The sequence below is a fragment of the Hibiscus syriacus genome, unplaced genomic scaffold (genome assembly GCF_006381635.1).
Source record: "Hibiscus syriacus cultivar Baekdansim isolate YM2019G1 unplaced genomic scaffold, ASM638163v2 tig00112124_pilon, whole genome shotgun sequence".
NCBI classification, from domain to species: Eukaryota; Viridiplantae; Streptophyta; class Magnoliopsida; order Malvales; family Malvaceae; genus Hibiscus; species Hibiscus syriacus.
This window is the reverse complement of record NW_024063258.1, coordinates 59,064-82,781: the sequence shown is the minus strand read 5'-3', so window position 1 is coordinate 82,781 and position 23,718 is coordinate 59,064. Positions and strand designations below refer to the sequence as shown.

The 23,718-nt window shown below is 32.1% G+C and overlaps 1 protein-coding gene and 1 pseudogene across 2 annotated transcripts; one reads left to right on the top strand and one right to left on the bottom strand.

Annotated features, from left to right (window-relative positions):
• Positions 1–7,145: 7,145 nt before the first annotated feature.
• LOC120174829 lies at positions 7,146–9,703 on the bottom strand. 2 transcript variants are annotated; one of them, XM_039181571.1, is made up of 2 exons: positions 8,171–8,270; positions 7,146–7,686 (listed from the first exon to the last, which is right to left on the bottom strand). In XM_039181571.1, the coding sequence occupies exons 1-2, from the start codon at positions 8,251–8,253 to the stop codon at positions 7,161–7,163; spliced, it is 609 nt and encodes a 202-aa protein (XP_039037502.1). In that variant the 5' UTR covers positions 8,254–8,270; the 3' UTR covers positions 7,146–7,160. The 2 variants fall into 2 exon arrangements, with proteins under 2 accessions (XP_039037502.1, XP_039037503.1); XM_039181572.1 differs by lacking the exon at positions 7,146–7,686 and adding an exon at positions 9,302–9,703 and having other exon boundaries at positions 7,825–8,274.
• A 4,733-nt stretch (positions 9,704–14,436) lies between these two features.
• On the top strand, positions 14,437–15,623 carry LOC120174814 (annotated as a pseudogene).
• The last annotated feature ends 8,095 nt before the right edge of the window (positions 15,624–23,718 follow it).

The following is a 23,718-nucleotide window of genomic DNA, read 5'->3' as shown; positions in this document are numbered from 1 at the left end:
AGAGACCTGTAGATAACAGCAACCGTTGGTGTCAATAATTGTAGTGGCGGGTGCAGCACCCTCACTGGCCACTCAACCGGACCGTATAGTGAAAAAGCCGGTGGACCTGGGTTCGCAGAGATCGGACCCGCCCCTGGTCCTATTTTCCACTAGTTGGGTTCAGTAGATGGTACACCTGACCCAGCTCTGCCGAGTCTAGGATTCATCATTGTTAATCAGCATCCTATGCTAGGTTAAGCTTCGTTAACAGCATGGTCCCACTCTTATTTTTCACTCCGTATATGCAGCGGAAGAATTTAAGATCAAGCGCTAAGGGAAACCAATTTAAATCTTAAAATTAAGAGATCTTTTATTTGATTGATATTTAAATTGATAAAAATATAAATGTTATTTTATAAAAAACTAATATATCACAATCCATCCCATCCAATAATTGAATCTTATCATTGGGAACAAAGATCTATACATTTAAATATAAAAATTAAGAGGGATAAAAGTCTTATTTAATTAATATTTAAATTTTTCACGGTCATTTTTCGGGTGAGTTCGGAATTGGACTTCGACTTGAATAAAAATTAAAGTCGTCACCGATCATTTATTTTAAGAAAAAAATGGGTTGATTCGGATATCTCGATTTCTTACATGATATGCGTTTTACTAGAAATGTGTCAGGTTCGAGAGTCGGTTACAGTCAATGAAGGATTAACACCCTCGTACTATCCTTTCGGTACCAATTAATTTATCGATTGTCTTTAATTGCCAAAATTAAAATTTAAAAAAACCGATTCAAATTACTTACCTTTGATTGCTTGAAATTCCTCTAAAAAATTCGAAAGTGTTAGATAAGAAATAATAAATAAATATTAAATAAATCAAAGAAAAAATAAAAAAAATAAATAATATTAAATAAATAATATTAAATAAATCAAAGGGAGAAAAAATAAAAATAAAAAATGTTAACTTTTAAAAGTGGTAAAATAAAAATAATAAGAAGTAAAAAAACAAATAAAAAATAAAAAAAATGCTAAAATTAAAAGGAGAAGAAAAAATGAATAACTAAAAAAAATAAAAAATACTAAAGTTAAAAAGAAAAAAAATGAACAACTAAAAATTTAAAGGACCAAATTAAAACAAATTGAAATTGATGGATTAGATTGATACTAAAAGTGAGATGCAAGAGAGAGAGAAAAGTTAGGGGACAATTTGCAAAATATAAGAAATGTAAATATTGATTAAATTGAAATAATTCAAAATTCAAAGGTCAATTTATAACAAGTGACCAAAACGAATTACATTTCAAACTTACAGAGATTGCGGAAATAATTTAACTATTTGGTATTTGCACTCTAGTCCCTCACATATATATACCCAAAACCCAAAAAATAACATTTCAAACCAAAAAACAACAAAAAAAACTCTCTCCTTAACCAATCTGCCCCAGTGGCCACAGATCGACGTTCCCCCGTTGCTCCGGCCGTCACCCTTTTCAAAAGCCCTCAACCCAAGGAAACCGAAACCAAAACCCAAATCCCCAAAATCCCTACAAATCGGCGTAGATCTAGGCTTTAGTTTATCGGTTTTACCTTTCCCGGCGAACGATTCGACTTCTTGTGGTTCATTCTTCTCTGAGTCCAGATCGAGGCTGCTTTTGTTTGTTTTTTTGGGTATTTTTGTGTGGCTTTCGTTGTACTTGATGTTATGTTTTGTTGTTTTTGGCTTGGTCTCTTGTATATTTGCTACTCGATGTTGTCGGCTTTTTTATTTCAGTTCACTGTGGCTTGTTATTGTGTTTGGTTACTCTCCAATCGTTGTTTTGTGGTTTGATCTTGGTGGTGTTTGGTTCAGTTTTTCGATTTTTTTCCGATATTGGTTGCTTGTCCCGTTGCTTGGCAAAAAGCCCCAGTTTTGACCGTTTTGAGCCCCAAAAGAAATGGGGTTCATGGTTATTGTGAGTTGACCGAGAATCCCGGGATGGTGCAGTCCCGAGTTCTTCGGCCGGACGTTTCGGCTGGTGACTGGAACCTTGCTGGCGCGTGGCTTTCACGCGCGTGATCTGTTCTCCCCATGCAGTGCGATGCTGAAACGTGAAAACCCTAGGGTGTTGGGTCAGACCCCTTGGGCTCTCTCGTCTGGGCATCGTTACCTTTACTGGACCTGAAACGAAAATACAAAAAATAAATAAAAAATATTAATAATGAATAAATAAAAATAAAAAATGTTTTCAAAACCTATATATTATATATATGTTTTCAAAATGTTTTCAAAAAAACTATATATTATATACCGTTTTCAAAACTATATAATATATATTTTCGAAAATCGATTTTTTTTTTAAAATACATATTATATGTTTTAAAAAATCGTTTTCTAAAAACTATATATTATATTTTTTCGAAAAATATTTTCAATAATTATAGTAAAAAACTTCAAACGAAAATTAGTGTCTACAAAATTTAAAAAAAATTAAAATGTTATCGTACGAAATATTTGGGAGGGACAATTGTCTCTTAACTCTTAAGTAGATACAGTGAAGAAATAAAATTGACAGAATAAAATGAAGATTTAAGGTGTTAAACATTTAGCCCTTACCATATATATATATATATATATATATAACATATTTAGGATATTAAGATTGTGAGAATAATATATATATTGATGATGTTTATTCAGAATCCCCATTCCTTACCAATTAGAGGTTATAAAATAAGTATGTGAGCTTCTAATTGGAACTTAAAAATTCATAAAGAAGAGCTGGAGATTAGACTTGTATCAAATAAGGCGATGTCTAATATATGACAACCTTAATCTACTGCTAATGAAAGACGTTACCAGAAATGTTAATTTTTTTTTAATATTTCCGGTAAAACATTACCTAAAATATTATTTTTTATTAGAAATGTTAATATTGGTCGCTATCTAAAATGTTTAACATTTTTGATAAAGTGCTACGTAAAACATTATTTTTTTCTACCGAAAATATTAATATTAAATGAAATGTTACTTAAAATATTATTTTTCTACCGAAAATTAGGTAACAAAATTAACATCTCTCCTATAAAAAATTTATGTAGCACTTTATAAAAATACTAAAAAATATTAATATTTTCGGTTTAAACATTTTCTTAATTATATATTAAAATTACGTACAACATAACTATCCATCAAATAAACCTAAACCTTAAACTCTTCCACCCAACTGACATGACCACCACTAGTGTGTAATTATACAGCAAAAACATGACAGCCCCCATTACCAGAAAAAACAGATTATGTCATGGATTTGGGATCTGTTTAACCGAAATGATTTGGTTTTCTTACCATACCCTGGGGTGCCCAAGGCAATATCTAGGGTAATGTTATGTCATTTATTTTGGCAGAATCAGAGAGAGACTCTCACATGGTCAGCCCTTACCCCCCCCCCCCCCCAAAAAAAAAAAAAAACCAACACACTCATCTCCACCACCGTCCCCATCTCAGCAACATATCCAAAACCCCCTTTACTAAATTATAAAATTATCTTAAATGTTATAATTTGGTTTTTTTAAATTAAACAATTTAATAATCGTAAGCGCAATTCGTCCTGCTTATGACAATGTTAGAGGAAGAAAGAATCAGCAAAGTTTGGTTGGGGTTTGTCGGTAAGTGACGCCTAATAAGAGTTGTCAGGCCAGCCAATGAAACCAGATTCTTGCACGAGCTACTCAATCAAATTGTTGCAGAGGCAAGATGCTACTCACTTCCATAGGCTACGTCATGCCGGCATCAAGCTTTGCCCGTTCCGGTATGTAACTGTTCAAAGAAGATAATAACGATGTATGAGCACGATATAATATCTTATTGTTCGACTGAACGTAAAAAAAAATCGTCAAACCGATATCATAATTTACCCTTCAAATTCGTGAGTGTTCAAAGAAGATAATATCGGTTTTTGACTACAGCATAATATTTCATTAATTGGTCGAGCCGTTTCACCATATGTGGTTTGTGGAATGGGAAATGGACTCCATCTTCAGCCATGACAGGAACAGCAACATTATTAATCACCAAGAAATCCCTATCAGGAATTGTTTCTTTCAGGCTGGCCCTTGCCTTTTTGGTTCAACATATGCATGTGTCAACCACGTATTTGATGGTGCCATAACAAGGGCATTACCACCCTTAAATGGTGGCATGCATTGCCATCAAATTCCCCAACTGTCTTATTCTCTTTGGGTTTAATTATAAAATACATGAAGTTAAAATATGGGTACCATTCTTTTGATATGTACTTCGAGTGTTGTAGATATTCATTATTGAATTCATTGAATAACCATCAGTAGTAAAAGATAGTATTGTTCTCCATAGAAAACTCTTGTTCAAGTAATTTTTTAAGTTGTGTATTGTCAATAAATTAAAAAAAATTCTAAACACATACTAATTTATACTCAACCATATCTATCCGATTATAAATTAATCTATACATTAAATTGTAATGCGACATATTAAGTTTTCCCAATTAACTGATACGTACTTGTTCATTCTGTCAGATATAATGACAAATACCAGAAAGTGTATATATAGGTTATGAGTGAAGTAACTGCAAGTGCTGCTACAGAAATCCCACTTGCATGGTGTGGGTGCCTAGGACCTGTGGTGCTGATTGCAAGTCCATATCTGATTGAAGTGGGGTTTACTTCAATCATGAATCAATGCACTACGGCTCTTGTTTTGGCCTCTAACATCGCTTCCTATCTTATCATTTGACATATAATTGACCCAAAGCCCCAGGCTCTGGTCAATTCTTGCCATCATGCTCGTCATGCTCTGCTCCCTACACTAAAGTTGGCGATTAGGGGTTCAGGATTAACGTAATACAAGAATCAAACTGATATTCGTTTATGCCACACATGTAGGTACTCTAGACAACTATATCATACAATCCTTGATCTGTGTCAATTTCGTAAGAAAAATCTCAACCGATAGTGTTAAAATTTGTCATCTAAATTTTATTTTGATTCAATTTGAAAAGTTTATAGTGCGACTCCTTTAATAAAAGAAGGATGTAGAGTTTCTTGGCCGAACCTTATCATTGATCCCGAGATGGAGTTGGGTGTAGAGGTGGAGCCCCAGCGGTTGGAACCTTGCTGTACATCCAGTCTTTTGATTGAAAGTAGAAATTCAAGAGTCTCTGTAATATTAGATTTCTTTCTCATAAAATAATCAATTCTATAAATAAATAATAGATATTAGAGTTATAGTAATACAAAACCTTAAAATTCATATGATCGCAAACTTTTATATTTCGTTATTATCTTCTCAATTATCGTAACAAAGAGGAAGAATTATTTCCTGCATAAAAGGATCATCACGATCTCAAACTTCCACCCACTTCAACTGGCTCGATATATTCGAGTTAGGTACGTACTAATCCCATAATTTTGGTCATGACACGTCATCTCAGCTTGTAAAGCTGGTAGAGGTGGGCTAGATGACTTGATACTACCCGAAAAAAGCTACTACCAATCATTTAAGAGAGGATTTGGTCATCAAGAGTGTTTTCTCACAGAGAAAAGTGGCTTAACACTGGTAATGGGAGACAAAGATTGGACTTCACCAGTATATTTATCTTTAAGCTGATGATGAATGTCCAATGCCAATTGCCAAAGGCAAATGGGGAATCAAGGTATTATTTCAAGGTAAAAATAATGCATGATATTAACTTATTAAGACAAATAATTGCAGACATGAAAGTTTAAGGACAATAATCTTGTCTTGGCATCTAACATTTGCTTCTTCCTTTTTCTTTCCTTTCTTGGAAACGAACCCAAAGTTATAGACGACTTCGGCATGCAACTCCACCAGCATTGTCTCACAAGCACAATTAAAAGAATGGTCCAGCAATAATGAAGAACTCGAGCATGCACATATCGGCATAATGTCGGGGTAAAACTAATGTTTAACATCATCCATTGGAAAAATCAGAACAAGGAAACAAAAAGAATCATAACTTTGATAAAATTGAATAATTATATCGGTTATAATTGCTGGAAACAAACTTGACATGTAATGAAAAGAATCATTCACCAGAGTTGAAAGTAACTAGAGAGGTTCCAAGGAAGAGGTAGCACCTTGGAACATCTGATTTTGGGCCTGTGGTAAGAAAACCTCTAGAGAAAAGCATAGCTTTTAACAGGATTTCCAGGGCCGTAGTCCTGCTCCAGAGAAACCTATATCTTGCCTCTATATATTAACTTATACTGTGTCTATGCGATAGAGATATCTTGCTTTTAGTCCTGGTTTCTGGAATCTTTGCCTTCGAAGAATTCTTATCATGGCCTCTTGGCCACTCAATGCTCCCCGATCATGCCTTGAACTATGTTTGGATTTATCAAGTCTGTAGAGCCATATTGCTCCATTGGCTTCCGGTGCTTAAGACCACTTTTAATAGGCTTTCCATTTGGAAGAAATGTCCCTGGACTGGAAACTGCTCCTGATGTTTGCATCTTTGCAAAAGACAACTTCTTCCGCTTTGGTTTTTCTACAGATACTGAGCATACTAGATTAGGTTCTGTATTTGGAGATACTCTGGCAGAAGTTTCATCCTGTTCTATCTCAAACCTTGAAGCACTTCTGAGTGCACCAGCTGTGATAATAGAGCGGCCACTCTCTTCAACAGAACCCTGATTCTCGACATGATGCACTTCTTCATGGCCTGTGGCATCTTCTTCCATGCCACTGTTGTAATCAAGAACATGGTCATTATCATGATCATTTTCTTGAGTCCTCAATGGGTAATAATCAGAAATATCACCAGACAAAGCGTAATTAAACAATGGCTCGATTCCAAAAACTTCAACTCGCCGTAACTCTTCAAATATTGAGAAAATATCCCCCGATCCAGGAGGCTCATAAGAAAATTCTTCCATATCCTGAATACTAACTGCTTTTACTGCATGTCCTATCAATTCCGCATTCCTCAAATCCCTCATATTCAGGCTTGTGCTTCTAGACATAAGAAAAGTTTCAAGGGCAGTTATCAGATTGTTCAACTGAGAGTACTTACTTTCAAGAGCCAACTTAGCATCAATCAACTTCATTGGACACGTTCTTCGCGCCACACCTCAGCGACCTGTAACATACTTCTCTCTTCTTCGACCTCTTCCTGAATCTCATTGTCTCTATTCGCATGCCTCAACTTCCGCCTCGTCTTCTCCAATCTTCCTAGCTAGCTCATGACAGACTTCCTCCAAAAGCTTTCTGGTTCTTTTTTCCTCCTCGTATTTTTGAACTGATTGTAATGCCGATAATTTAGCTTTGGCAAGCTCCGTTATTAATTGAGAATTGATTTCGTCCATTCTTTGTTGCTTTTTTCTTTCCCTTCTCAATTGACCCTTCAAATCATCAATACGAGCAGAAATCTTTTCATGTTCGCTTTTCTGGTGTGATGTTCTTTCCGTTTTAAGCTTCCTCGCTTGGTTCCTGACTCTATTTCTAGAGGACTGCAATTCATATTCAAGATCGTGAATGTATAACTGAGCTTGCACTAGTTCCGCTTGAAGAGCTGATACAAAAGACACAGTTTTGACTTGTTCTTCAAGAAGCTTCATGTGACTTGCTAAACCATACGCTTCAATTGGTGATGATTTTGAGCTTCTACCATCCGGTCCGTCTCTCTTAATCGCTCCCTCTTTAGGCTTCGAATGCTGGAAAAGAGATTCAAGCAACAAAATAGACAAACAAATCACAGACAATAACAACAACAAAGTATGAAGCATAAATGTTAAATTCTTTTCAGTAGGCAAACCGAAGAGCTCATAAACTGAGGCAGAGGAAAGGTAGAATCTAGAACCAATCTATAAAGGAAGCTCAATGGCCTCAATGAATCCATGTGGGGAAAATGGGATCCCAAGGATCAAATTTCGGAAAACAAATTTGCCTAGATGAAGATGAAAATGATGTAGTTTGAAAAACATTAATCTTACAGAGATGTTCAGAAAACAACTATGCATAGATGAAGATGAACAGCATGTTTGAAAAACATTGATACCTAATCGAAACAATAAAATTGGTTCTATCCTTCGAACTATACGTCCAATGAACATCAAACTATCCTGTAACTGCTTTACTACCTCTAAGAACTAGTGACATTACCGCGCATACTTTATGAAGAGTACCCTGCTTTGGACCAACAATGGTGGATTGGCTTCTCCGTAACCGATGTCTTGTGCCAGAACGATGTTCTTTGCTAGAATGGTCCCAAGAAAGCGTCATATCTACACGAGCCGTGCCGTGCTGCTAAGGTTAAAAACATGTCAATATTTTCTATTCCTCCGAAAACGAAATGACAACCGAAAACTTCCGTTAAAAAAATGCATCAGTTAACATCAAATGACAAACAGGATTTGATATAACTTGTCCAGATAAATACATTAAAAAGACACCCTTTTCTTAATATAAGCTCACCAAAAGGGTACAAAGACATAAAATGTATAATTATGAGTTGAATTCAGCATCCAAGACAAATCTAAAAGAACCCCATTGTCGACTGAGCTGAAAGATACACTTTTTTTTTTGGATAAATTGCTCATATTATTATCCAAGAAGCAGTATACAAAAACACACTGCTACAACAAATACAGAACCCACAAAACAGACCAAAACCAACCCTCTAGGAGGTAGCAATCCCCCAAGCAAGGCAAAAATTACAATTAATCACATTGCTCTTAATCACTATTCTAGCAGCTTTAACTCTAACTATCTCTTTAATACGATTTATCACATCTTCAATATCTCTAGCAATCCCCCTAAACTGTCTATGATTCCTCTCCTCCCAAACACAGTAAATGTAAGCACACCAAGCAACTCTAAGGATAAACACAGGGAAAGATTTTCCTTTAAATCGAGAAATTGCCCAGCTCAACTCCTCCTCCCAAGTCCCCACAGCTCTGTCAACGTTGCACAGTCGTGCAATTCCCTCCCAAATAGCCTTCGAGAACGAGCATTCAAAGAAAATATGACTACGAGTCTCAGGCACAGCTTCACACAATTTGCACTTTTCATTCACCTCAATTCTCAAACGAGCAAGTCTATCAGCAGTTGGCAGCCTATCTAAAATAGCCGAAAGATACACTTTACTATCTGGTTTCTGCTACATTTTTGTCAGTATACAGTAGCACAAATATATACACACACACCCCATGCAAAGCATGTCATTAAACCATTAAAAATGCTACACTAAAACCTGAATGATCTGAACTAAACCCAGGGTTTGTTAAATAGAACTGATCATAACGAAGCAACATAAAAAGAATATGAGTACCTTAAAGCGTGATCGATCGGAGGATCTACGTCTAGCGTTAAACCCGCCAATTCCGTAGCGCAACGAGCGCAACCGCCAGAATCCAGCAGCCAGCTTCCTCACCGATAGCTCCACCGCGTGTCCGCCTCCGGAAAACTTGGCTTCATCTCGGGCTTCGGCGTCAGAGGAGAAGTGGAGGTGTTTCTTGCTTTCGTCGTTGTTGTTGTTAAAGAAAGTCCAGTACTGGAGAGGAGTTGATGGGGCTCCTACGCGCTTCCGTCGACGCCGGGTTTTGCGGCGAGCGGTGGCTGGAGGAGGATGGGTCCCGCCAAATGAGTTCATTTGGATGGCGATGGCATTCGACTTAGCAGACAATAACAAAAGAGGGGCTCGAGTTTCGGTGAGTTTGTCTCAAGGGGCCTCAGTCAGTCATGCCATGAAAACCGAAACCGAAACTCATCCTATTATAATGTCGCGTTTCTTTCTCTTTCTTTTAAAAAAAATTAGGCTTAATATAAAATAATTTTATAAAATGTACAATTTTTTGATACCGTGAACAAATTATTTTTTCAATCCATTTAAGTGTTTAATGATATTATTTTAAGTGGATAGGTGTTTGATGATGGTGGTGGCTGTTGTTGGAAAAGAATTAGAGATTATAGGATTATTTTTTTATATTTTAGAAAAATATATATATATTTTTAAAAATAAAATTGAAGGAAATTAAAAATAAGTTCATGTGTCAAACACTGACTAGCTTATTAAAATTTAATGAAATATTTTAACGGTTGTCTCTAATTAGCTGCTTGGGCAAGGGGTTATAGATCTGTGGTGGTGGAGCTTGATTGTCAGGAAGCAATCCGTTCGCTTCAGAATAATATAGCTCGCCGACGTAATCTGCCCATTCTTGTCCACATTCAGGAGCTTGTCTGTCGGGATTGGGAAGTTTGGTTCCAGCATATCCCACGCTTGTGAAACAGGGTGGCGGATTCTTTGGTTAAGCTGTCAAGTGATGAGGATCTTGATACTCATTTCTATAATATCCGCCCGGATGGAGTGGTTGCTACATTACAAGTGGCCGATCAAAAAATATTTTTTAAGGTGGACATACATAGATTAACAACAAAAAATTTTAAACGGATAGGAACAAATAAAATTTCAGGATTAACACCATCAATAAAATAAGGAACTAACCGAAGAAAATTTAATTTTAGGATTGACACATAAAATTCAGGGTGGACACTATCAGTAAAATAAGGTACTAACGGAAGAAAATTTAGATTTCAAGGTGGACACATGCCTACCCTCAAGTATATGTGGCTCTGACATTGTAGGTTACGTCCGATGTGTCTTGTCTGAATTTTTAAACTTTGTGTTGTTCGTTTGATCCCCGTTGGATCTAGTTTGTATTTTTACTCTAAATGCTGTGTGTGTACTCTTTTCTTCTAATTAGATTAGAGAGGTTTTTAATGAAGCATGCATATCACTTTCCCTGCATGATATTTCGTAGAATCATACGTTCTTCATAGAAACGATATTTTACAATATTTCTTTTACGTATTTTATTAAAACTCTCGGCGAAATTGTTGATCAACAAGACTCAAATTAAACCCATACGTACGTGCATGAAATGAAAATTCATGCATGTGGATTAGTATTAAACCTAGCACGTTTTAATCAGTTGGGTGTTGAATAATGGAACAACCTTCATGAGAATGCAGTGGTTGAAGCTGCTAATTTGTCAAATTCTCGAGGAACAAAGAAGTTATTTCAGCGTTAATACCAGATGTCTGCACATTGATTACAGGAGCGTTGCCATGCAGCAGTACGCACTAATTGCTGCCCATCATCGGTTACATACTTCGAATCTAGAAAATTTTCTTAGAGTAAGCACATACATTTTAAGAACATAAATTTTTTAAAGGTGAATATTATCACTAAAATAGATAATTAACCGAAAAATTTAGATTTTAAGATGAGTATTTACTTATTTTGAACCACATTTATATCAGTCACTGCTTGATTTGCCAAAACAGTGATTCTACTACTTAGCCATTATTATTTCATTTAGTTTTGGAGGAGGTTGCTAACTTTTATGGCTTTTAATTTTGATTTGACATGCCACCCAAAGATGTTTATAAATTATACTTATCTGATGCAGAAGACATAATTGTTTCAATATATATTAGTATATATATTCATATATCGATCTAAAAATCAATGTTTTTGATTGCATGGGTTGGTTTTGGAGCAGGTTTGCTCACATTTATGGCTCTTAATTTTGACTTGATTTGCCACCCAAACATGTTAATATACTAGTTTTATGTAGAGGCACGTAGTCATAATTCTTTGAATGTGTGTGTATATATATTTATAACAAAATACCGATCTCATACAGATAACAAAAATGAATGTTTTAGCGACGTAAGTTGCATGGGTTGGTTTTGGAGCAGGTCTGATCACATTTATGAACTTTAATTTTGATTTGATTTGCCAACCAAAGATGTTTGTAAACTAGTTTTGGAGGAGGTTGTGTATATATATTATTATATTATATTATATTATATTATATTATATTATATTATATTATATTATTATATTATATTATATTATATTATATTATATTATATTATATTATATTATATATTATATTATATTATATTATATTATATTATATTATATTATATTATATTATTGTATTGTATTGTATTGTATTATATTGTATTGTATTGTATTGTATTGTATTGTATTGTATTGTATTGTATTGTATTATACAGATAACAAAATGAATGTTTTTATCGACGAAAATTTCAAGGGTTGGTTTTGCAGCAGGTCGACATATCTATCAGCCTTCAAAAGGTTTCTCACCAATGAAAGAGTATCATGGATGTACATGTTTAAATATGCTCCTATTCTTGTAAGAAAGCATGGGTTTAGGTATTGGAGAATTTAAAAATATTTTTAAATATATATATATATATTAATTATATAATTTTTTATGGGATGAAACACAAAAGAACATGAAAAAATCGAATTAAATTATATCATACAGTATGCAGGATCGTTTATGAGATTTTAATGGCATGAGACGAATATATAAATTAGGCCTATAATACTATGTATTACAAAAAATGAATTAAAGAATAATTAAATGAAAAGTAAAAAAAATAATTTAAAAATGTCATTTTAGCATTGTTGTAATCTTTTTTAATGATGAGTAACAAAAAAGAAACAAAATGTAGTATGATTTAAAAAAAAATAATTGGATGGTCAAAACAGAAATAAAATAATAAGTAAATAACTGAATAAATAATTTATCCTTTTTAATTATATATAAACTTATAGTTTTAATCCCTGAGCAAGTAGGAGCCCTGGGCGATTGACCCTTTTATCCATGCTCAGGGACGGGGATGATAGTATGGTTAGAATCGATTTTTTATTTTTTTCAATTTCCTTGCTAGCATTAAATTTAGGAGAGGCTCAAAGTCATGTGCGAAACTAGAATGAAATTATGGGAGAGATCAAATTGTTTATCTTAAAATTTATAAGGTGCTAAAAGGTAATTAAACCAGAGTTGAGATTAATTTTATTAACTTCTAAAAATAACATGTCCTCAAACGTAAATGAATCAGAAAAGGTATGGACATGATTTTATTGACCTTAATATTAACGTGGACTTAATTTTAATGGTTGAGTAAAACACAACAAAACTTATGACCAAAAAGTTATAACACTATTCTCTTGGGAAAAAAACTAAAAAAAAAGAAGAGAAATGAAACTAAGAAAGGTAAAATTTATTTTCATCAGTCAACTTTTGAATTATTTTTGTTTTAATCACTCAGAATATAATAAAAAAATTAGGGTCACCCACTATTATTTTTTTGTTTTGTTTTCATCATTTAACTATTATTTTTTAAATCATATCTAATTTTAAGTTTTGATTTTATTTTGATCACCTACTGTTATAAAAATAACAAAACTACTGACGTGATATATTTTTTCAATTTTTTAATGATGACGTGACACTACCTTATGATAACACGTCAACATCACTATTAGGTTTCTAATAGTGAGTGAACAAAACATAACATTTGTATGATTTTAAAATAAAAAATAATTGGATGATCAAAACGATATAAAATGAATAGTTAAGATACAAAACTTTTATAAACTACCCTAAAAATATCAGAATTGTTGTGAATGTTTAACGCTGACGTGGAAACCACGTGTTGTTCTCAGTTTACTTTCTTTTTATTTCACAAAGATGAATCTTTTAAGACTTTAATTTTTATGTCACGTCGATATTATAACCGTCATTTTTTAATGTCTACTTTAACCATTCAACACGACGATAAATTTATTTTATTATCTTTAATTTATATTTTTATTAATTTTTTTTTAAATTCATAAAATTTAACCTAAAATACAAAGGGTTAACTTTGATCTACAATCTTTTATTAATTTATACTTTTATATATCTTGTATTTTCTTCCTTCACCAACCCCACTTCTGAGATTTGAAAAAGAAGTGCTCTTGCATAATAGACTAAAGAAAATCCAAAAAAATTAGGTATTCAAAAAAGCATAAAATCTTAAATAATAAATATGTATAATATAAGTCCAAGAACTTTCACATCCATAGTAGATCATATATATTATATATGATTTTTAATTTAATTTTTTAATCAAGTTTGGTTACTTTTTAAACGCAACGGGTTCAGCTGCTGGCTAATGTATTGAATTAATTTATTAATAAATCATATACTAATAATTAAAAACACAATAAAAATCCAACATAAACAAAAATAAATTCTGGGAAAAGAAGAGAAAATATAAGAATAAATGTAGATAGATATTAAAAATATTAAAGTATTAATATTAATATTACGTGGTTATGGCTATGATTTATTTTTTAAAAAGTAATTATATTTTTATGTTATGAATATGAATTGCGGTGTTACAATGATTTTGAAAAATATATATGGTTTTAGTACGTTAAGATTGTAATTTAATACTTGGCTAAAGAGAGACAGACCATTTCCATCCCCAGTCGGTGTTGAACCAGATAGAACCGAAAGTCCAACTTTGGTTTTTTTAATGTTTGGTGTCAATTGCATGTTTTATTTATAAGGTTAATCATCGTTCACTGCTTCTCCACAATCTGGTTTTCCATAACTGTTTCAAATCTCTCTCAAAGCTCAAAATATGGAGAAACCAGTCGCCTATCCTCAGCATCCCTTTGTTGCACTCATAGTCGGCGTCACCGGCATGGCCGGAGTAAGCTTAGCTGAAGCCTTGAAGAGCCCCGAAGCCCTGGGCGGTCCCTGGAAAGTTTACGGTTCAGCTTTACGACCCTTGCCAACCTGGTTCCCTTCATCGCTCCTCGATCAATATATAGCGTTCGATGCAACCGACGCCGGCGACACAGCCGACAAGCTCGCTCCGATCTCCGGTGAAGTCACCCATGTTTTCTGGGTGGCCATCCAAGTTCGTGAAAGTGAAGAAGTAACGTTGTGGTTAATAAAACTATGTTATCCAATGTTATCAACGTGTTGAAAAGCAGCCAAAGTTCAAGACTTTGTCACATCACGGTTCAGACCGGTACCCAACATTACATGGGTCCGATCCATAATCCAACCGAGTCCGCCGGTGTTTTCAATCCTCATGAACCACCGTTTGTGGAGGATTTGCCCCGGTTGCCTTACCCCAACTTCTACTACGCGCTTGAAGACCTCGTGAAGTCATGCGTGCCGTCATTGACATACTCCGTGCACCGCTCGTCCATCATAATAGGCGCGTCGTCGAGAAGCATATACAACACGCTGCTTACATTAGCTGTGTATGCGTCAATATGCCGACATGAAAATTTACCGTTCCGATACATCGGTACACAATACACATGGGAACATTTCTGCGACATGATCGATGCTCGTGTCTTGGCAGAGCAGCACATATGGGCCGCCTTGACGGCTGGTGCCAAGAACCAAGCCTTCAACTGCACTAACAGCGATATATTTACATGGAAAAGCATGTGGAAAACATTATGTGACACATTCGATCTCGAGTTTACACCATTTGTGGAGTCGGAAAGCTTTGATTTCGTGGAGTTCATGGCTCAGAAAAGCAAAGTTTGGGACGAGATTGTGGAGAAACATGGGTTATACAAGACAAAATCGGAGGAAATTACATGTCCGGCGGCTCTTAAAAGCGTTCTGCACTTCAAGTTTCAACACGTGTCTAGTATGAACAAGAGCAGAGAATTTGGGTTCTATGGGTTTACAGATACCCAGAAAAGTATTCCCATGTGGGTTGACAGATTGAGACAGATGAAGATTATACCTTAAGTTCTTTGAATTTTTAATGTTAGTTGTTTATGATGTGCCGATCTATAAACTTAATGTTTTTATATTTATAATTCTTTTTATTACGGAAATAACAAATAAACTCATCGTGATAACTCCGAATATAAAAGGTTAACTACGCTTATGATCCGTTGAGCAAGCAAGAAGAGTATTGAAGTATATTAGTTAATAGTACGTGTGTTGTTAGCAGGAAGAGTACTGAGGTCTCTCGGCTAATGGGGAGGAGTATATTGGACTTTGTCATTCTCGAAGACATAGAGAACATAAAGCATGCTAGGAACATATTATCATATTAAGCTTTATGTTTCATTTAGAACTCAGTCAAGGTGATTGGTTAATTATGTGGTGGTTACTGGTTAGTTTATCAGCCACTATATTATATAAAGAGTATGTTAAGCTGGTAAATCATCATCTTGAAATTCTTTCATAAAAGTATCAGTTTCTACTTTTATTTCTTGGTTCATAGCTTGTTTTTTACATTACTTTATTTTTTTAGTTTTGGATTTTGAAATAATTACGTTTTAATTATTTACTTTATCAGTTTATTATGGGTCATTGACTATGTTAGTTTGTTAACATGGTATGTTTGTGAAAATGGTTATATTTTAATTTAACCCCTATACTTTAGACATAATTCTAATCCGATCATAAATTGTAGATAAATTATTAATTTAATCCTTAAACTTTAGATAACATATCAATTTGACTCGTAAATCCAATCAAAGTCCACGTTGTCAGCTACACTCATCATTGTTGCCGTCATATTTCACCTCCGTCATCGACTATCATTTGATCCCAAAATTTTCAATTCACTCCTTTTTTTTACCTTATTAATGCGAAAAATTTGTCATTATATTCTTTGAAAAATAAGAATACAAAAAATCTTAATGTATATCATAATAAATTCAAATTATAATGATAAAAATTTATTCTATATAATTTTTGATAAATTATATATTACGTGTAATTTTTACTTTCATTTTTTTAGTATCTCATATATTGTATAAAATACTTTAAATATAAATTATATGATTAAATGAATTTTTAAAATGTTATAAAATAATTTAAAATAAAATTTAAGTTATTATTTGATAAATATTCAAAAAAAATTTATCTTAAATAAATTTAAGGTTCCTTTACGTACGGTGGACTTGTGGGTGCTCATAGTTGATCTTCCTGTGGGGTTTATATCAGAATCTGTTACTAAATAGTTGGATAGTTTTATGGGAGAATTTTTAGAATATGATGTGTTTGCTGTTTCGTTAGGGTATAAGGGATGTATTCACACAAGGGTGAGGATTGATGTGAGATCTTCATTAAAGAGAAAGAAGAAGCTTGCGCTGCCGAATGGAAAGCATGGGTATGCCTAATTCCAATATGAAAAGTTACGACTGTTTTGCTTTATATGTGGGAAGTTAGGTCACGGGGAAGGTTTTCGCCTACTCTGCATCCTCCAAGAGAAACATGAGTTCGATTTTAAATGGGATGTCTCCTTGATGACGCCCCCAAGGCAACGAGGAGCTATACATAGCCCATGGCTCCGCGATGAAGATAGAGATGAAAGTTCTACTCAGATAAGATTTCCTTATACTAGGAAGTGTCCTGTAAATAAAAACATAGGGCCTCATTTTCGCCTATTATGGATGCAAACCGTAAACTAGCTCAATGGGTTTTTGAAGACGTGATCCTGGTAGGGGTGGAAGAGAAATCCCTCTGACTAAGGTGGATGGTTCGAAGAGCCAAGACACTCCCAGTTGTCTGAGGCTCAGTATCACAAGTGGGGATCAAAATGTACCAGCGAAAGACTTGCAGAATTAGGTCGGCCGATCACAATGAAATTCCTTAGTTGGAACGTCTAGGGTTTGGGTTAGCCTCGGCGGTTAATCGTCTACGGCATCTTCTAAGAGACACTAACCCAACCGCTAAGAGACACTAACCCAGAAAGTATTCCCATGTGGGTTGATAGATTGAGACAGATGAAGATTATACCTTAGGTTGTTTGTGTTGAATTAAAATTCATAATTATAAGTACATATTTATAATATATATGTTTATCATAAAATATAACATAAATTAAGTGATCAATTATATTATAAAGTCATAAAGTATTATAAGTGTTATGAAAATAAAGGTGTAGATACTATTAAAGTTATATTTATAATTCGATGAGGGATAAAGTTTTAAGTATATACAATAATTGATTCTTAAAATAACTATATAAAGGGGTTATGATACCCAAGAAATAGACAATCTCGTATTTTATCTTATTCTCGTCAGAGAGTTTATACTTAAAGAAACTCTATCTTCTTGGAAGATCACAACCAAATAAAGATTCAAGGATTTCAACTTATCAATGAATTAAGGTACACTTTTACATCTAGTAGTTATTTTAATCATGATGATTTGGCATGATTAGATCTCGATTAATTTCATATTTATTATTATTTTATTCAAACAAGTGGTATCATCGTCTGTCATGTTCAAACACTGAGAATCAAATTTTTGTTTTTTGTTTTTATTTGCTTTTAAAGTTTAAAGGATTCAATATTTTAAGATATATAGTTTTTTAGGATTTATAAATTTTACGATTAAAAAATTAGTATAATTATGATAAAATATGGTATTTAATAAAGTTTTATATTTTGGATTTCAATTATCAATATATTAAAACTTTTGTTTCATAATTGTTTGGTGCTTAAGTGCATTAATTATTTCATAAGCTTGATTGATGAGTGACAATTTTTTTAATTGTTTGGTGTTTATGTGCATTAATTTTAATGTACAATTCAATTAGTTTTGAATTCTTGGTATGTTTTCCTTTTTGAAACTGTTTCAATTTTAGTTTCTTTTGATTTCGTGTGATTTATTTTCATTATTATAGAAATATTATGTTTAAAGAAAAACTATAAAGTTTTCAACAGTTTTGGTTAGTAAGGAAATCCAAAATTTGGTAAAATATATTATGTGTATATTTTATGATTCTGTCGTGATTTAGTATATGGATTTGAATTATTCATACAACAATTACATTTTTAGTCACAATCAATATATATATATATATATATATATTACTTTCATCAACTTCAAAATCATAAATTAGGTTATTATGTTTTATATTATTATGAATTTAATTTACGGTCTTTGTTTCGTATGATTATATTTAGTTTCCTCCAATATATATATTACATCTTTTTGTTTTCATCATCATTTATTTGGGGATTTAAAATCGTCAATTATGGACACTATAAGAATCAACAATTGGATGTGAAAAGAGGAAAAGTAGACACTCAAAATTAAGGTAAATCATGTTTTGGTTTATTAAGATAAATTAATGATTAAGAAATTCTTGAGAAATAGTCAAGGATTTAGGTTTCTGGTTCCTAATACGCCATTTAGACAACCTTCTTATAGGTTACTTCGGAAACTAAAACGTTATTAGAAAAATAGTTTTGTTTTTTGACTGTTATGGACTATAGAATATATATTTAGCATTGATATATTCGATTCAGTTGATTAAAAAATTACTTTTTTAATCTTTGAAAAGTTTTAATTCACTCGTATGTACTTTGACCTTGACTTTTGATTAAATGTTGATTTGAATTCGATTTATTTTTTAGAAATTTATGAAGATATGAATTAAATGCACATTGAAGGAATTCTTCATAATCAATCAAAGACTTAAGTTTTCGATTTCTGGTAGCACTTTTTATGTAACCTTATTCTGGATTGTTTCAGATATTGTAGTGCAATCATAAATTTCATTTTTGATCTTTGATTGTTATAGAAATATTAAATTTTAATATTGATAGTTATTTTAAGATGACTTAATTAAAGCAATAAATCGTTAAAGTGGCCTCAGTTATGAAAAATATTTTATACAGGTTATGTACATGTAACTTAAGATATGTTAGTATTGTTCGGCCTAAAGAAAGACTAATAGTTGACATTATTTCATGTACAAATTTGGTAATAAGCATGTGATAATTTTTTGGTTTGATGTGTGAGTAATAAATCAACCCAAAGGAAGATTTTTGCTTAACATGTTCTTATTAGCAGTGTTTGGTTACCGCATCAAATATCACTTAAGGTGAATATTTTGTCTAAAGATGAAATGTTAATGGAGTATTTGATATCTTGAGATAAGGTTTAAGTGTATTTAAATTTATTATTATTTTAGTTATCTTTTAATTTAAGTACAAGATAAATTAAGAGAAATTAATTGGTTGACAATATTTCTATGATTTCATTTATATTGTTAAAACAATATATGTATATATTCAATTCATCTTTTTCAATTTTGATTGTTGGTTAATAGAATATATATTTTAAAACAAATTAATTCATATTATGGCTATGTCTGATATTTTGATAGACTAGTTGAAACAAAATGTCGTCAAAGTAACCTCTTTTGTATAGACTGGTTTATTTGAAATATCAAGATAATTATATGTTTCTTATGATTCATGCATTTATTAATTAGCCTAAAAGAAATTTAATATTTGATCGGATTTCAAGCAACACCTGTAGTAATAACATGCGACAATTATAAGGTATTTATTTTATGTGAGCATTATATTAGTCCAAATATTAGTAGTTTGTTCGACATAACTTATTGTCAATGTTTGATTACTACAACAAGAGTACAATTTACTATTAATATTACTCTCCAAAGACTTGATATTGATGTAGTGTTTGGTATATTGTGATGGGAATTAGTCATAATTTTGAATTTATTTGTTTACTTAAGATGTGAGCTTCAGTTTTATTTATATTTTGTTCTATATTCAAATTATTTATTTATTCATTGCTACCACAATATCTTCTTTATGAAAAAATGAACTTAGGAAAGTAAATATGAAGGAATAAAAAATGCATTTATATAAGGTTTTGGATGTATGGACATAGACTTTGCACCAAGGAAAGCACAATTTCCACCTTTCATGGGGGATAACAGTCTTAATTGGTATAAGGGATTTTGAGAGGTGAAATTTGTTTAAATTGCATAAGTATAATGGTAATGAAGCAAAAAAATTTAGAAGCCTTTAGGGGCACATAATCTAAAAAGATTGTTAAGGCTAATGGTTTCCTTGATGAAATTGAAAAATATTTTTCCAAAAACAATAAGGTTTAAATGGCATTACTTTTGACTTCTTTGATGTCTATAAATTATAATGGTTATGGAAATGTGATGGAGTACATTATGAATATGTTTCATATTGCTTCAAGACTTAAGACACTTAAGATCGAGTTTTTCTGAAAAATTACTTGTTCTTGTGATTTCAGTATAGATTCCTATAAAGTTTAATCAACGCAAAGGGAGAAATGAACTCTAAATGAGCTCATTTTTCATTGTGTGCAAGAGAAAGAAAGGTTGAAGCATAATAAGTCTAAAAGTACTCACTTGAAAAGTGCATATAAAGATAAGGGCAAAAAAAAATCAGATATAGTTGTTAAGGGTCCAACTTAAAAGAGATAACAATACGTTACAAAGGGTTGTTCTATTTTAAGTTAAGTTGGGACATATGAGGAGAAATTAAATTCTAAAACAGTAAAAAATTACTTTAGTTATTTTTGAGTGGTCTAGGGGTTATAAGTTTTATGATCTCATAATTAAAAATATTTTTTTTAATGCGAGATCTATTATACCATCTTTTAGGATGTTGAGTTTGGAGAGAGAAATAAGGTTTAAGAAATTAATTTTGAGGAGGAATTGAATTATAACTCAATTCCTATTATCACTTTTGATGACATCCATGTTTTCATACATGTCGTTAATCAAGAAGTAGGTCTAGAATCTCAATAAGATTACTTTGAACAATTCTCCAATTAAGAAAATAAATTGTTACAGAAGATTAAACTTAACAATCTCAAAGAACAAGTGTCATTAAGAAGATCCACGAGATAAGAGAATTATTATTTTATATTATTATGTTTCTACAAGAAACAAGGATGACAGTGGAATGATGAAAGATGATCTAATCAACTTTCATCATGTCATAAAAGTTACGACTCTCAAAAGTGGATTAATGCCAAGTAAGAAGAGTATAAGACTTATCTCATTACTTGAAGGTGCAAAGTTAATTGGTTATAAACTAGTATTTAAAATCAAGATGGATGCAAATGGTGATGTTGAAAGTATAAGACATGTCTTGTATATAAAGGATACACTCAGAAAGGAGACATTAATTTTGTAGAGACTTTCTCTTTGGTTTCATTGAAAGACTCTTTTAAGACTTGTTGCACATATTTGATTTTGAGTTACATAAGTTGGATTTCAAAATTGTGTTTCTCAATGGTAACATTTATGAAATATATTGTATGGTGCAATTAGAAAATTATATCTAATGATACAAAAATAATAATATGCAAATTAAGGAAATCCATTTATATGTTCAAGTATTACTTCTGTTAATTGTATAACAAACTTCACCAAGTGGATATCTCATTTGGTTTTGAGATGAATTTGGTTCATAAGTGTATATATTATAAGTTCGTAGGAGTAAACCAAATAATATCTCTTATTGCTAAAGGAACCAAGTTTAGTCTTGATCAGTGCCATGAGGATGATTTTGAAACTAAGAAAATGTAAAAGGTTTCTTATGCTTCAAAATAAATAAAAAAATTTAATGTTTACTCATATTTATATGTATTTAGACATAACATGTGATTTTAGGATATTAAGCAAAATTTTAAGCAATTTAGGTATGGATAACAACCAAATTGATTCATACAATATATTTAAGAACAAAAATATTACATGCTTACATATCGAAGGTCTAGTAAGTAAGAGATCATCAGGTTTATAGACTCCGACTTATTGGAATATGAATGTAAAATTTTGTCACATGAACTGCTAATTATGGATTGATAAGAAAGATCACTTGAGTTATTTTGTGACAACTAAGTTGCAGTCCTTTTTTCCATATATAACATAACATTTTAAGTCTAAGCACATAGACATTATGTTTCTGATTCTTAAAGAAAATTCAAAGTGATTATGTGTTTATAGAGTATGTTGGTACAAAGTCATAATTGTGTGCTTACTAAAGAATTGTCACCCAAGGTCTTTCATGAGCACACTACTCATATGGGTGTAATATCATTTAACGATATTCAAATTTAGTGGGAGTTTGTAATTTTAATGCTCGTTTATTATAAACACAACTTCAGTTTAAGGATATTTATTTTAAAGTTATTTTCTGTATAAATAAAGTTTGTTTTGGTTTATCCACTCTGGTTTTGGTAAAATTTGATCTCACTAATGTTTAACAGTTGGAAATAGACATGTGCGGTTCACATTGCATGTAATTTCCATGCTATGCTCCATGATTGATCGATGTCATTTGACTATGTTTGTATATGAGACCATTGATGGGTCTAGTCATGATAAATATGACAAATGCCGCTTTGATCTTATATGGATATAGTTGATGGACGAGATTGTTATAGAATATCTATTGTATGATAAAAAAATTTGAGCTCATAAAGTTATACATTTATCAGCCAACATATGTTGTCCAAGTGAGAGATTGTTGCATTAAAATGCATAATTATAGGCATATATTTATAATGTATATTGTTATCATAAAATATGACATAAATTAAGTGGCCAATTATGTTATAAAGTCATAAGGTATTAGAAGTGTCATGGAAGTAAAAGTCTAGATACTATTAAAGTTGTATTTATAATTCGATGAGATACATAGTTATAAGTATAGACAATAATTTATTCTTAAATCAGCTATATAAAGGGGTTATGGTTCCCAAGAAATAGATAATCTCGTATTTACTCTTATTCCCGTCAGAGAATTTATACGTAAGGGAACTCTATCTTCTTGGAAGATCACAACCAAAGAAAGTTTCAAGGATTTCAACCTATCAATTAATTAAGTTATGCTTCCGCATATAATATTTATTTTATTATTGATGATTTGACATGATTAGATCCTGGTTAATTTCATATTTATTATGATTTAGTTCTAACAAATAGTATCATCGTCTGTCATATTTATTATGATTTAGTTATAACATTTTTAATTTTAATGTTTGTTGTTAACTTGTTTTTCTTTTAAGATGT

Bases quoted from the DNA above. Each gene is read 5' to 3' on its own strand.
- LOC120174829 (XM_039181571.1), bottom strand. From the start codon at position 8,253: ATGACGCTTTCTTGGGACCATTCTAGCAAAGAACATCGTTCTGGCACA. The intron at 7,687-8,170 runs TGGTCCAAAGCA...ATCTCTTTTCCA, and splicing joins AGAAGCCAATCCACCATTGT to GCATTCGAAGCCTAAAGAGG.